Raw genomic sequence first — 17,046 nt, 5'->3', positions numbered from 1 at the left:
GACGGATGTTGAAATATTCATGAAACGCGAACATCCGCCGCGTCCCGCGCCATCGCTCTCGCTCGCTCCTAGTAGCAGTCTCCCTCTCGATGGTCCCTATTGTCTACCCTGTGTTACACGCGCACATCTCTTCTCTTACCTCTTCATCATCTACGTCATCACGCACGCCTGGACGCTAGCCCGGAAAAGTACTCCCTCGTTTTCTTCCTGGACATTATGCTTGCTCATCTGTAGTCTAATCCCCCTCTCTCGACGAGTTTTTACCACACATGCACGCACACATACGTATGTACATACACACGCGAGAAGAAGCTAAGTTCACGCGACCTTCGTCGTCTCTCCGCGGAAGAGATTGGCAGCACAATTATCGCGCGCGGCGTTTTTTCGTTGACACATTTCCTTCGCGAGAAAATGGGAAAGAATAGAGCACAAAGGGTCGTGTAGTCGTTTTTCTTTTTCACCTCGAATCGACACCATCCTCGCTGCACTTACACGTATTTACAAAAAATTACATATGCTGCGTCGCGCTCGTGAATGTGGAATGGTGTATATCCACGGTGTCTGCCTTAAACGAATAGATTCAGCGCGCATCTCGCTCTCGCGTGCCACCTCCTTTCTATCTTAGAAATTAAGTGTCTCGTTTATCTATCGCGAAATCTAAACTGCAAAACACCGTATGTTTCTCTCTCTCTCTATAGCCGCGTATCTTCCGTGTCTTCGAGCGCTTATCAAACGTCACGTGCGTGCACACCTTCGAGAATCCGCTTGCCGGCTGAGGAGAAAAGCGTTTTTTTGTACATGTCGATGAAAAACTCGCGGCATCTTACGCAATACTACAATTAGCGCTCTTGTACAAATTTTTGTTAAATGTAACCGGTTACTAGTAAAAAGTAACAGTGAACGCAATCACACCTATCCACAAGTATATACACACATAAAAAGCGTTGCACCGCTCCCTACTTAGGCCAACGATATTTGTTTATGTCGTTTACGAACAAGCACTATTAATTTATAAAATGCTATTTCGGGTTTTAATAAAATGGCTTATTTCGATTAATATCTATAGTGCACTTTCACATTTGTCGCTCACTTCGCTATATTTTTATACAAAAGCTCCATGATAAGACTGATGCAACGTTTTCCCCGGTGTGTATAACATGAAATGCGCATGCGACCAGTTTCAATCCTGCTCATCATGTAACGCGGCCATATGAAACAGATCGTATATCCATTAAACAAACTCTACATTATTTAAATAGTTTAGTAAATCGAACATTCGTGCATCCGTGAATGTAGTCTTGTGAAAAATTAGACTGTTTTCGATCTGCAAATTTCGTTCGATTAATCGCCCCGGCGATATTCAAGATTTGAAACAAATTCGGTAAATAATGTAAGACAAATTAACAACGGAACAATGATTTAAAATTACACATCAGTTGAGCATCTCATTGGCGTTTAATAAAATTGGAGTAATAAACTTGTTTAAATAATGGCTAAGTTATATATTGATGGATCGAGGGAATCTGTGTGCGCGTCAAACAAATTAATATTTTCAGAAAAACGAGGAATTGAATTTCTGGCTCCGGGATTTCTCGATCCTAAATTGAAATCCACTCGATCATCGGGCGAGCGCCTAATTGGTGCGTCCACTCGCTTGATGATTAGGCGGTTTATCTGGGGTGGTAATTAACGTTGCCATTATTAGCGTGTTAGTCTCGTTAATCTCCGCCCACATTATGCTCCAGTTAAAAGCGGCGCGTACGGATATCCGATAAAAATAACAATCGCGGAATCTCACGCGACGGAAATAACAATTAATGAATCAAGAATAATTAAATCGGGATTTGGTAAAATTAATTTCGAGGTAATCAAGATAATCAATAAGTACCGCATCGATAGCTTCACTCGAGGCTCCCATAAATTTAAATTAGCGCAGAGAGTCACCGTCCTAAGTTACTTTCTATTAACGCTCGGCGGGGAGAATTGATTAAAGCACTTCCGTTTGCGAAACTTTTACGTGCTGTACCCGGCGATTTTTGCACATATTCAATTCTCTCGGTACACGTGCCCGACGAGGACGGAGATAATTCGTCAGACGATGCATATACCACGACGAATAAATCAGCCATAGCGGGGAGTCAGGGATCGCTAATTTGTTCGGAACACGCGATGACGCGTGTCCGAATCGTCGTGGAATCGACTTTTTCTACTTTGTTGAACGGCTTCCCTCTGGCTCCCTTTTTTCTTCTCTCCCGTTAGCATGTCTGTCATATCTCCGACATCCAATAAACTTATTGTACACGCTTGCTTTGCTCCCGCTTCAGAAACAAAGAGTCCAGTAATCAGGAAATGCCATTTGGCTTGTAAAATATTTATAAGCGATCGCGTATTACATGATTATCGTTAAGATTATGTTGTAACGAAGTAATTTTTTTTTTTTCATTTGAATCGTTACATTCAGTAATTTGATGAAATAAAAGCATATCATATTTTTTGCGATGCCAAAATGTTACAAACAGCAAAGTGAGATATAACTTGATATACATACCTGTATCAAGTATATCTGCATATCCTTTTTACGTGAAATATTATCTTGATTAAAAATGTAAAATATGGAAATATAAAATATGTTTCTAATTTAGGATTTATTTACGAGAGAAACCGGGAGCTCGTAATTTACGTAAATTAATGCATATAGCTGGAGTGAGGGAGGCGCAGTAAACATCTCCACGCGTTCTTTTCACCGAATGTTATGTCCGCTGTTTTCCGAAATTGCTTGAACAGTCGCTATTATGCGGCGTAGAATAGATTCGCATTCGGAGGGAGTTGCGATAATTTGTGTGATTTGTGTGATGATCGCGGAAACAAAACGTCAAGAGAGACAAATATAAATACGTAAGAATATCTTCGTAATTTGTTCGGGGCACGCGAAAACACGTGCATGACCAACGGGAGTTCGGCGAAGTTCTATTTTTCTCGTTTGCCCCGTCTGTAGTTGTCCTTAATTTCGTACGTTTCACCGTGTTCATTCGTCGCAACGTGTGTGTACTAGCTCGGTTCGGTTTTCGAGAGAAAGGTTCGCTTTCGAAAATACTTCGTGTTCTCCCGCGTAATTGTATCGTAGTTTCTTCGCAGACATCCGTAAGAAATTCTTTGAAGAAGATGTAAGCGAGGAAAGGTTAATTTCCTGAACATGACGTGAAATATAATCTACGTCATACGTAACAAGAGATACAATGTAAATAAAGAAATTTTGATGAAGTTAGAATTCCTTCTTTTATATAAAATGATTCTTTGTGCTTCCCAAAGTGCGATAGTGTAATGTGATTTGTTTATAGAAAAACCTTTAAAATTATACATGAGAATATGAAATCTCTCTGTGAAATATAAATCATGAAAATAAAAGCAAAGAATAAAACCAAGTTTTGCCGCTGTAGGATTTTTCGATACTATTAGATAAGCGCATCATAAACGATCCAATCTAATTTTTCAAAACGCAACGCACATGTAAAGTCTTGACTTAGCCTTCCTCTCGACCCACAATACGAGTTGCCCTCGCTACACCGCGTTCGTCATTTGTCGCAGCATTTCGAATCAAAGTCACACAGCACTACCCTTCGTATGATTACTTATAAAAAATTCAGTACCGAATTCGCCACCCTTAACGGACGCATTTTATCATTCGATCGCGGCCGCATCAGGCACTCAACATACTCTCAGTACCGTCACTCCACCCTTGTTCTCCAACACGACACTGATGTCGAGCGACGACGAGTCGCGCCATCGGACGCACCTGAGCGTGATGTTTCGACGTCTTGAAGTGGTTTCGGGACCGTCTGAATAATTCCCATCGAGATCGTTGTTCGGCCAGCTGCTTCCGCGTCGGCACGTTGTGGATTTCTTGTTCGGACGATTCCTCATCGCTGCCACCGTTGTCACTGACAACGCTGTCATCGTCGCCGTCAACGTCACTATCGGTCCCCGGAAAATGATGGGCCGCAACGGCTAGGTCGCCAGACTCTGCAACACACAAGAAACAATTAGAACAATTATAGTGGTGTCTCTCGTTAAAATGTTTGATGGAGGCAGCAAAAAGATTCCACTTGGCCATATTTTACGCGAATTAAAAGACAACAAATTCAACGGCTAATTCGTCTAAGAGACAATGAACGTTAACGAGAGAAGGTCGCGTCGTTAGCGTCCTTCGGACGGCGCAATACCACTTTCGGCATTTTAACCGTCCTCTTCTCCTTCACTGGACCATTAGTCCATTTTTCTGCTTGATGTGACTAACGGCGCGCCGTCCCATTCGAATGTTACGCACAAAGTGCCGACGCTGAGTCGTCGCGACGCGGCTATTAAGGCCACTTCTCCACCCTGTCTTCCTTCAATATCGCAAATGCGAAAACTTCCACGCGCGTGAAGCAATTATTAGCGTTTATCGTATCCGCATAATATCGAAACTGGCTATTGCGAGATCCATAAAAATATGTATTATATTTTTAGAAAGAGTATAAATCATAAAAAATATTATAGCCAAAGATATATTCTTGGAAAATGTAGACAATTTAATGTGTCGATGGATCGAAATTGTTGTATAAATGGTACGCTTTCTATCCTTTCTTGTTATCTCACTGTGATACAGTGAATTAATTGAGTTTTTCTATTCCTCTATTTTCTGCTATTTTTTAAGCAACGTGTATTTTTGACAAAATTTGCAATTCTGTCTGGTCTCGATAAAAAAAAAATATTAAATCAACGAGATCGCCGCTAACAAGAGATTCAAGATTAATCAAATCGTCGAAACTGAGGTTTGCAGAGACTCTCGTCATTTATTTTTCTAACACGATAGCATTTGTCTCCATGTGGAAGGATTAACCATATAACTGTATAAAGTGCGCTGGAACGTGACTACGATACGTCCAACTCACGAACGAAAAGTACCTACACGTAAATGATAGCCATAAAAAAATTATGTATCATCGCGCGCGATATTATATCTTTCAGATATTTCTGTTCTATATTGCATTTGTTATCCCAGCACTGCTAATATTAATTACAATGAATAATTTCTGATGCTGATAAACGATCTTTGATTTAAAAGAGACAAGAATAAAAACGATTTTAATTATTGCAAACTGGTAATAAATTGATAACATTTCTTTCTTTCTCTTTCGCTAAAAATCTTTCAAATTCAAACAACTCGAATTCAAATAGTCAATTATATCTGCAAAAATGAAAATTTCCACGAAATCCATCATCTACCGCTATAAAGGCAGAGATCAAGCGGCTATAAAAATGAGACTTAAGCCCCGAAGGACGGCGGCGCCGGACGATTTTCCAATAACAATACGACCGTGGAATGGCGGCGCTATCTTTAATGACACCATTATATTATCCCTCACGCGAGTCCGTGTATAAAGATCGCCATTGCCGATCGCAATTTGCGCGATCACCGATATTGCGCCCGAGCCGTTTCGCATCGTTGGATATTAACGTTGCAAATCGTCCCCTCCTCTACCCGTCGTTTACTCATACTTCCAACCCTATCTTCCTTTCCACCCTATATATGTATAGAACTCTAGCTCGCTCCCCCCCCCCTCTCTCTCTCTCTCTTCTCAGGGTGCTGTTAATAGCTGTTCGAAGTTCTATCGGGGACTGTACGCAATCAGCTGCTAATTGGGAAATGATTGGAGGCGCCTCCGCTGATAGTATCGCACCCCTAACTACCCCTGCTGTACCGTTATATAACCACCAGTCAGTATAAATGCCCCCATAAATGCCAAAGCAGGTACATACGCAACTCGAACAGTTTTGCGGCATTATGCGAAATAAGCAGCGACCACTTCGTTTATTTGCTGCTGTCTTATGCTTGATATGAAATATATACAATATCTGCGTAATTTAGGAAATCAGCAAATGGTGTTGATAATGATAGGTCTTCACTATAAATAATTTTAGACATTATAAAAAAATTCTTAAAATGTATGTGTGTGCGTGTTCTGTATTCGACCACAGTAACTTTCTTCCATTAATTGTTACACATAGAAAAGTGTATTGTATATGACAATATATTTTATATAATATATACTATAACAAAACAATAATTCAGTTTTATTAAAAATAACTTAAGTTTACATTTTTTTGATAGTTTATATATTTACATGCGTCTAATAATAATAATTAAAAAAATATTAATATTTGCTTTACATTTCATGATGAAAGCAAGTTTTTTCAACAGCTTTAGAGAGTCGATCTCTGAATGGAGTAGACGATGAAAGCACGCGAATGGACGTGTCGGCGCTATTGGTAAATCATTTATGATGTCTATCGGGTCGCTTTTCACTGTTTTATCTATTTATGAGGCTCCTCTTTCGTGCTAGAGTTATGATGCTCTTATTTCAGCGCGAAATGCGCGGGTCAGCCGACGATCATGAGTTTTTGCGTTGCGCCGCGTGGGAGAAAAGTCCAATTATACGTTTCCGCATACGAGCTGGTTATTAAAGAAATACGTACACGTTTAAAACGTCTAAAAAGAGAATTATTATCAAAACGAGAAACCAAAGTGCAAATAATGGTAATATAATTTTAGTACGTTGTATCGCAACAATTTGAAACGTGGATCAAAGGGAAAAATGTTACCTTTACTACCTTTTTATGTTTCCGTATGAATATTAATAGGTGAGAATCGCAAATTAATTCTAAAAACATTTTAGATAGATTAGGATATATGTCCCTTTCGGCTTTAAATTCTCGAGTATCGGTACTGTTTGCGATGAGTAATTAATATTTTTACAAATCGATAGTAGAAGTCTTTTCGAAAATAATATACATATTCAACTGTTAATGACCGTAATTTTATTCTTGTAAAATATTTCATATCTTTAAGACAATTTTCACGTGAAGAGACTTTTGTGCGTGTTATTTCGCAATTTGTAGAATCTTCAAACATAATTTCCTTTATTGCGGAAAGATGTACAACGATGAGGGAAAACGAAGGCGACATCACGTTAACCCTCGTTACGCGTGTTCGAACTCCGACACGCTATTGTCGGAAACACATGGAGGGTTAATAATTGGTCTGTCTCACTTTCTGGAAACGAGGGGCTCATAAAACTAATTTCCGCATTTTCGCGAATACACCTGCGAACGAGCATCAACGATGATTACTACGGAGGATCGACGAAGGGATTATTCGCAACCTTGACAAAGTCGCTTTGTTTGTTATAATCTAGTGCTTAAGACCAGAATATTAAGTTAATAGCCTACTTTGAGTTTGCTGTCTCCTGACGGACATAATGCCCATCTTAAAAGATATATATGTTGACGATAATAATGATTACTTTATAACTGTACATTACATACATAATGTAGAGTGTAATCATCATTAAACGGAATCAACAGAATCCATTAAAACTACCGCTATGCATGTTTAATTAATTAGAAATGGTATTTCCATTAACTTTTTCAGTTAGCACATCTTTAAATGTAAAAAATATTTATGTAAATACATATATATACGTATATGCAAAAAATATATATGTGTTTATAGTAATTTTAGCAAATGTAAAAAGTATAAACTTCGTCTAAGATATGCAAAAAAGGTTTTCTTCCTGTTGATGGCTGTGGTAGAAAGAAAAGAGCGGGAGAAATACAATGAAAAACTATTCGTGAGTCTAGTAACCTCTTGCAATTTTTTTTTCTAGTACAATTCCCTAACAAAACAGGTATAGCTATATAGTAGCGAGAACACGCAACAGTGGCTAGCGAAGTTATTTTTTCTCGTCATTCTTTCAGCAATGCCGTTTTTAGAGTGCATTCGCGTTATGAATAGACACATTCTTCTCTCGGGATTCGCACTTTTCCGACAAAAATTTTGCAACTCGCCGGTAGAACTCCTGCTCTCGGACAGTGACTTCGGTGGTTCGATCGTGAAAAAAATCATGAATTTCTTCATAATAGAGGGTCGAAGAACGTTCCAGATTTTTAAACGAGCATAACTTTGGTGATTTCAACTGTGACATTAAAATGCAACAGTTATACTTCAGAGAATTGTAATTTTCTCGTGGCATTAGTTTTTTACGCCTTCGTTGCCTGGTTAAGAAATGACAGAATAATAAATTCATATCGAGATATATTTAAAAAAAAGTATTATTTAAAAAAGTATATATTTGTGTCATTACATCTAGTTATTATGAGAGAAGATAGTTGACTTTATTAATAATAAAATTATTTAAATAAAATGTTTATTTATCATTATTCAACACTTCTTTACAATTATTACGATATTTACAAAATAGATATCCAATAATATTTGCAAATGACTGTACGTTTAATGCTCAGAAAAAAAGTAAAATTCTCAATACAGAAAACGGTATATGCGATACACGCACATACGCACACATCGTGACCGATGGATTGAAAGTTGTTCAACTTTACTAAGTCGAAACTGGATATACGAAAGTTCAAAGCAAAAGGAGGACTGTCCTTCAGCGAGGACTGTCATCTGCATCTTTCGTGGTCACACAGAATGTCGAATACCCAGTTAAAATTTGTTCGAATTCGTTATAGGCAAAGTTGTAAGTTCCGACGGTGACTTGGTAAATTGCAACGCTAGAACGAGTTCCGATTCCGGTTTCGTCTGCTTCGCGAGTAAGTATTTCCTGTGAGTTTCTCGCGATCCTTCATAACGTTATACATCAGAAGAACAATCAATATAGATATACAATTGTCATCAAAAGCGATGTCATCAATGAGCTTTGATTAACATACATTTTGTAAATCGTAAATGATAAAGACAAAAAAAATCGCGATAAATAAACAGAAAAGATTAGCAAAGTTATAAAAATTTAAGGGATCAATATAAAAATTGATCATTGTTTTATTATACAAAATATTGCGGTGGTTACTTCAAAATTCATTTAGAATTATTGCAATCTACGAAAATGACCCCTTATTGCGCGCACGGATTCTCGAACGACATTTGCGGAAACGTTTTGAGGTCTCATTCGATGGAAGATGTCCTCAGGAATACTACCGAAACATCGCCAAGGAAGATCACGCCGCGGTGGCGACGATATGAGAATGCGGCGCCAACTGCGAGTACGTGTAACAAGGTTTCACAAGGCCGATACACACAGTGTCGTGACGCCATTCCCCCCAGGAATATCGGCGGGGTAGAGGCGTGGCAGGATGGCGAGAGGGTAAGAGGACAGCGCGATACGGCGAGGAGGCTGCGACTAACGAATATAACCGAGCAGATAACACGTTTAGCCCCCTGCAGATGGGAATCGTTTAATTGCCCAAATTGGTATCGCGTCGCGCTTACAGTCGCCCCACTCTCAACTCGAAACCTCGTGCACGGGGTGCCGACCCCTTTAAGGCGTGTATAGTAATTTCTCGCCAAGCAGTGAGACAAGCCACGAAATTTGCAATCTCCTTCTAAAGAAAAAAAAATGTTGAAAAAATTAGAAAAGAGATATATCTGATTTAAATTCATTACGCATGTACGTATAATTGCGCGAGTTATATTTTGATTATAATTTGCGTGTGCCAACCGTAATATATAATTCAGCTGAGAAATCGAATTGTAAATTAAATTGCATCTAGAGACTCTTCGCGGCAGCTTTCATTCCTAAGCACTTCGTGAAATATTCTCTCGCCTCTTCGGAGCGCCGAGTCACCGTGAAAGTGCCAAGCAGCGGGGCAAAAAATCGCGCAAAGTATGCAAAAACGGTAACCTGTCTTTTCTTTTTTAGAGGAGCGGAGAGATCTCCGGGCACCATTTGTTATTCTAATATCTATGTATCAGAGACTGGACCAAGCCGGAGCTACGTGGGTTGGTTTAAGGTCCGATTTCGCATCCATCAATGTCGGCGGCGATTTTATACCACACTTCGCGCGGCATGGCTCGCGTGTCAGAGCTTTACGTGTGCGCGTCTCGCGCGCAGGACATTCCGCGCTCGTTTTGTGGTTTTTCCGGACTCCACACGCGGAACAATAATTAGCAATAAATCGTTGACGGTTGACGTGCCGTCGGCTTTTCTTGCCGCTTTCGCGGCAGAGAAAGAAAGCGCCAACGTTCGCGACCGGTAGTTTCATTCGCCATTTGACGAAAAAACGATGTGCATATCGCACGACCTAACGAGGTCGTGCATGAACGCGAAAATAGTATTTGTGCGGATCTACTTGCATCTATAATGCGTCTGTACGTTCTCCCTATAGTAACATATTTAATCGAATGCTATATAATATTATATTATTGTTCGTAATATAACATAATTGAGCGTGACGATAATAACAATAATTGCAATTACATTGTTGCATTGAAATAGTAACACGATCGCGCCAACGTTATATCGCGATTGAAGCTATTAAATATAAAATAATTATTGCATCGGAATTATTATTAAAAATTAGATAATTTATTTTATTACTCTAAAATATCTGTCTTCAATATTTGCCCAGCCATTTTTCATTGTTATATAATAGCTTTATATTTTCTTAATATCGTTTATTTTTTAAATTTTATATACCCGTAACAAAAAAAAGCTGCGCATATTCTAAAAGAACCTGAGGAACCCTTCCATCAAATTAAGAATATTGACATTGCCATATATCTCGATTGTAATTTCATCGATGCAATCCGCCTTCTGTTTACTAGCGAACAGTTTACAGTCCGTTATAGTACACCGTAGCCATAGCTTGGAAAACCCAGAGATTAAACCACAAACAAATATTTGCAACTCTCGTTTTAGGACTATTAAAAAGTTTCATCGTTGTAAATTGTACTATATACGCAATCCGTCCTTCACGACTTTATATCTCGCAACTTATTCATAACATTTGTTTATTTTAATACAACAAGACCTTCCGGGATGCTGCGCATCGATAAACCCGACGGAACAATAAATAAAACTGTCCGTTTATTTAATAATAAAAATCAACATGCCTCTCTAAATTATTTAACGCGTCAGTTTATTAACGTCGGGGGGAAACAAACAAATCAACCTGTAAATTTCCATGTTTGCAGACTGAAACAACAATAGAAACAATTCGGAGCAACGCGATTTATCACAGTTGTAACACACCTCTTCGAACCCGGTTTTATAAATGGGCGAATGTACCATTTATTTCTCGCAAAAAGTAAAATTCTATCTATCAATAACAAACGACCGAGATTAACAGTACGTTTAGATTAAATGTCACTAATTAAAATGCAGAATTGTGCGTGTTATAACATCGACGGTACACGACGATAAAAAAAATAATTAATATATGCGAGAGCGCTACATAATGTAGTTCCACATGGGCGGAGTTCGTAAAAAGAAAAGTACATAATCTAGGCGTTGTAGAGGGAACATCGCAAAAAAGATTTAATAATAAACTAGCTCACCGATCCCGGAAGCAGAATTCCTGTGTTATGCTTCGTGACGCGTGCTTCGATATCTTTGGACTGACCGCTCGGACGCTTTGATCGGGGCTCTCGAGTAAACGACATTGTGTGTTGCGAGAGCCTTTGTGCCATGGTGTTCACCACCGGCGCGAGTTTACCAACTATACGCGACCTCGCATCGATGCCGCCCATCCTCGTGCGCCTACAAACCCTGGCCTCTCCCATCCCCGAATGTCGAACGCATAATTGAAATAAATTGCACGCGCAATCTGCGTTTCGGTTTCGCTACTATCAAACATTCATGTTATAATGCTTGCGGGGAAACACTCGCAATCCTAATTACTTATTTATATGACCACCATAATGGACTTGCGAACTATCACTTAAAATCGATTAGATTTAGATATATTGAAATAGAAACAGGATTTCCCCGGATTATAAATCACAATATAAAAACAAAATTTTTTAATTGTAAAATGTACACGCTATCTTCTTTCATTATAAAAATTTATAAATAATCGAGTAAGTAAATCTAACAATAAAATGTTACGCGTCGCAAGATTTAAAACATTGTTTCAAAAATAATTTTAATATTTGTTTTGCATTCCGTAAAAAAAAAAGAAGATATTTTTACATTCTACGAAGCATTCTACGAAGTCTCATGCTGCATTAGCCAAGTCGCGCAAACCGATAAAATATGATCCACGAAAGGGCGAAAGGTAATGCGTTTCGATCTAACAAGCCTTTTACGACGTTTCGCCTCACGTGCACGAAATGCTACCGCGCGCGGCAACGTGATGTCTCTCCCTTGAAGATCGGTGATCAAAGCATTCAAAGCAACAGCTTCAGCGAAGCGTCCGTGGGGTATCAAGGCACACGAGGCACACGGAACGTAATTTCGCTTCTGGCTAAAGGCGTGCGTGGAACGCGGCGACGACGTGCAAAAAAGCCGCGCCATTGCCGGCATTGGTCGCGCGCTGGAATTGTCATCAAGGGACTCGCCCCGGGGTGCTAAAATATTTCCGTCGGCTGATTCTTACCCCGCAGCATTGTCTATTTCGCGCTCTACCCTCTGCTCTTCCCTCCCTCTCTCGTTCTCTCTCTCTCTCTCTCTCTCTCTCTCTCTCTCTCTCTCTCTCTCTCTCTCTCTCTCTCTCTCTCTCTCTCTCTCTTTCTCTGATACAGCCCTTTCTTTGTCTTTGTATAGCCATGGATTGTTGCCATAACCACCATTCCTCTCAACGGGGACTCTCTTTCTCTTTCTCTCTCCTTCTCCCTCTCTCTCTGCAACCCCAGGACACGTTTCCTCCGAGCGGACACTGACTCTGCGGCTGCAACCCTTCGTGTCGTATTTCCCGATCGTGCCGGGCATCCACGTGGGCGTCTTCAAGTTATTACCTAAGGTTGCCATTTACTTCCAAGCATCGCCCGCAGCGCTTCGAGCCGAGTTCGCTACTTTCTTTGTATTATTTTTAGTCTGATTTAATCCCTTATCGATATCGGTCTTCTTGAAGATGTACGGTGACAAAATTCATAACGTTTCGGATCTTATTATATTTCTGTATCATTCTATTTTTCTCTTTATATATCGATGTTAATAAAAATTATTTAATATAAACTGTATCGTATATAATAATTGTGTCTAACAAATTACCGGCCTTGCTCCTATGAAGATTTCCATAAAAACAGTTTCGACATCCAAATTTTAATTGCTAATTTTAATTCTAATTAGGAAATTTGACGTAACGAGGACTAAACGTATCTTCACGTCAGATTAAATGCAATAATCAACGCATGTAATTAAATTAATTACAGGTTAATTTTTAGTGAGAGGCATGAGCAAGAATATTTAATGGAAATCAAACGCTGTATATCCAATTAACGCTTTCAACTATCGCGGTAATCTACCAAACGCAACTTCAGTATAAATTCACGTGCCAATTTCCATGCATACTAAATCGCGCGTTTCAAAGTTTATGTGGATAAGTTCGTCGCCTCGCCTCCGACATTTCGTCCTAGATCTGCCGAATTATCGGTCGCGTAGCATATAACACCTTTATGAGCGTACTCACGTTTCGATATATTGTATATCGACGTGCCGCGAATTTTCGGCCGATTACACACGCCGAAACAAACATTACCCTCGCGTTTGTGTGAGGGACAAACGCGGAGGAGGAGAAAACGGAAGGGGCGATGTCGCACTCGTAATTACACTTTGTTGAACTAGTTTCACAGTCCATCGCAATTTCGCCGATCGGCTGTCGTATTCCGTGCAAACAACAGACATTCACGACGCGTAGGCCCGGCTCGCGCGATATTCGTTTCTCGATTTTCGTGCGTTCAAATCAAGAATGGATGAGAGCATTCATCGGTTCGTCCATTGGGAGAAAGTATATCGGTTTTGAAAGGGTCGATCAGTCTCTAAATTGATCGAAAAATCGAAAGAATGGAGCGGTGATCCGGCAATACTTTCGTTTGCCAAGAAAAAATGCTGAACCACCCCATCAGATGTTCGGTTGCGTGATAAAGCAAATTGAAACCTCACGTGTTCAAGAATTACGGAATTAGATTTAGGCGGGAGTAGCACGTGCGCGAAGGTAGGCGGTGCCTCTCTTTTCTGACTATATTTCTTTCGGTCTGCCCATATGCCTGGTTATTTTGCAATACGTGCACGGCCCTCTATGTCAGCACTCGCACCCCACCGGAAGCGCGGACCCGATTGCCCTCTCCCTCTCTCGTCGTCTCCCAATACTGCTGCAGTCATCGTCGGGGTAGAGAATCGTTGCCAGGAACGCCGGGGTAGGTTTTGTTGCTGCCGTTTGAAACACTCGTCAGGCGAGAACGAAATTGTCCGCATGGCCCCAATCTCGTCATTTTATCGTTTACGCTCGCAAAGGGCATCCTCGGTCCTAGCCGAGGACATTAAAGGCATGATAGCTGTGCAACTACAGTTTTATGTGATCTTTAAACGCCGATCGTCACATCCCAGTGCTATTAAACGATAGATCTTTTTGTATTTATCTCCAATATATATCTCATTCATTTTTCAATATAATAAAATTTCAAAATGTAAATGTAAAATTCATTGTGCATGCTGTTGCGAATTGTAATCAATGTTCGAGCACTTCGCAATTAGCTTGCGCGCATCGAATCTCGCTCGATTGCGATTTGACAAATCGGCAATAACGAGATTAGCAAGCGGTAACGATCGGCGATAATTCGCGCGGAATTTTTACGAGAGCGAAGGCACGCTTAACGAGGAGTTTCTTGCGCGGCGGCAATTAACGAATGGATGTGCCACGCGGATCAACAGATTTCTTGTCGCACGTGTCGAGGCGTGCAATTTTCGCGAGCTAGCGTCGGCCGTCCAACTTCAATCGTATCCACTTAAATCCGAGGTGCCAGAACAGAAATCCGCTGCATTACAAATTCGGGCTGGAATGCGATTTTAATGAGACACCAGTGTTTTACAAAGCGATGAACGTCGCTGACGAGAATGCCGCACACCTGATACGTCCTCCCCCCCCCCTTACCTTGGGCAAGTAGCGTGCGTCAATCACGAAAGTTAATTATACATTTAATATGTTGACATTAAAATAAAATTATAAATAAAAAGGGAGATAAATTAATATTTGTCGTCCTTTAATGAAAAAGCGATTATACGAATGATTGAAAATCCGAAATGTTAAAGCTCTCGTAACGTGCGGCACTGCTCGTCAACCGACGTTATATTTAAGCATTCCTATCTTGACGTAGAAAATGAAGCTGTTATCACGATGAACAGAAACTATGTTACCACTATACACATACAATGTTATTTGGGATATTACTCTAAGAGAGCGTAAATAACACGCGATTTTCACGTAACGATAGTCGCACGGTAGGGTGTGGTCGAACACGGTCAAACGCGTATCAAAGTAATTAGTCGAGCCCGGGTCGATACTAACTTCATCTCGAGCGGTATATTTTCTACAGCAGCCCGGGGCAAGGAAATTCGGCGAAGATCGAGAGAGATCGACGAGACTTTCGCGGAGAACACACGGTTAATTCGCCGCGGTGTTTTCGACGTAGGTTTCCGTCGTCTAATCGAGGTCACTTCGATTTCTGGGATACGGAAAGGACATCGCGCCGCGCCGATGCGCGAAAGCTGACGGATGCTGGAAAACATGCCCAGCCGTTGCACCCGTGCCGCTGCATCTCGTCTGTTTGCAAATTTCGTAATTTCGTTGGTACGTGTCTAGAATGCGGGATGGTCGCAATATTGGGCCGAGGATGACGCACAACGTAGGCGCGTCTAAATATCGCGCGCAACGCGTTTGCCGCCGGAATTTATTATAAACCGTCGTATCGAAATGTATCGTGACGTCGTCGTCGGCGTGGCGGTGCATCCAGCGCGGCGTCCAACGAGCGGCACGCGCGCTGGATATTTCGTCGCGCATCGAACACTTCGTGTCGCAATTGTTCCCCATGCCTTGTACGTGGACAATTGAACAAAAGGTATAGTTTGAGTGTCGACATTGCGCTAAAATCTCTGCAGGATTGTGACATCGCGGGTAATCCCTTTTATTAGTAAAAATGAATGCAATTGCTCATTCAGATTTATGACTCTATTATGATAAAAATGTTGAACGCGTGAATTCGCATTAAACGCGAAGAATTCGTTTGACAATTCAATAGTAAATCCGTCTCCCGGAGCGTGGAAAGTGAAAAAAGAAAATCTTGGGCTATACTAGAATCTAATCAAGTTCAAGGCCATTTCCCGCAAGGCGCATTCTCGAGGAGTTTCCTGAAGGATCTCGGTCAATGGGGTGGCTTCCGTTTTCGGGAATGCACGTGGCGCGACGCGGGGCTAATGGAGTTCTCGAGTTCTGCTCGCGCAAACGACGGGACAAAGCCGTCTCGGAAACTTTGGGTGAACGCGAATCGCGTCAAAGCCGCCGTTACGACGGGGGGAAAGTAAGAACTACCGCTATGAACCGAACCGCCCGCTAATTGGCTCTTACGTCTTACATATTAATGTTACCGAGATGCGATCTGTTCCGATTCGAATGTCGAACTTGCACAGGCTTTAAGTTTAATGCTACCGTTGTCGAATCGAATTCCAACTTTGACGCTTGCCTCGCCGATCATTATAACATCGTGAAGTTAGGATCACGTACGTGCTCTGACTCAGCATTCTCGTACGTTTCTCGGAAGACGTTACGCAATCTTTTATTTGTTTTATCGAATTTTAATGTACGATTCTGTCGAAAATTACGACACACTGAGAAATTGACACAAATGCTTTCTTCTCGCACCTAAATTTTATTCTTGGAATCTAGATAAAATGAGAATTGTTCCGATAGAAATTTCAAGCTATACAGCTAGGAACATAGCACGCATCGAACCACTTCTCATCTCGGAAGCGTTTCGGACGCCTTCATGCGCGCGGAATAAAAATCGAAGTTAAAATGCACAAACATCGACCTCGCGTTATCAAGTCGGCCGGGAAAAGGGATCTCTTTCCTTCTAGTTTTCCTGCTGACATCGGTCTCGAATCGGACAGACCCTCGGTGCCCGCCTCCGTCTAAGCTCAAGGTCGATGCACCAAGACCGTCTCTCCGAGGAATATCGAGCAGTTGGCTCCTATCAGTGCCAGCGACAGTGTAACA

The 17,046-nt window shown here is 40.9% G+C and overlaps 1 protein-coding gene across 1 annotated transcript in view; it reads right to left on the bottom strand.

Annotated features, from left to right (window-relative positions):
* Positions 1-395: 395 nt before the first annotated feature.
* Positions 396-17,046, bottom strand: part of LOC143902743 (uncharacterized) — a 36,818-nt gene continuing 20,167 nt past the window's right edge. Inside the window, exon 3 of the mRNA XM_077415910.1 lies at positions 396-4,020. Within this exon, the coding sequence (XP_077272036.1) occupies positions 4,006-4,020 (15 nt within the window). The 3' untranslated portion in view covers positions 396-4,005. The remainder of the gene's footprint in view (positions 4,021-17,046) is intronic.

Source organism: Temnothorax americanus, unplaced genomic scaffold (assembly GCF_048541705.1).
Source record: "Temnothorax americanus isolate GAGA-0224 unplaced genomic scaffold, ASM4854170v1 Scaffold4, whole genome shotgun sequence".
Lineage (NCBI taxonomy): Eukaryota > Metazoa > Arthropoda > Insecta > Hymenoptera > Formicidae > Temnothorax > Temnothorax americanus.
Note: the sequence above shows the minus strand (reverse complement) of the source record. Positions and strands in the feature narration are given on the sequence as shown.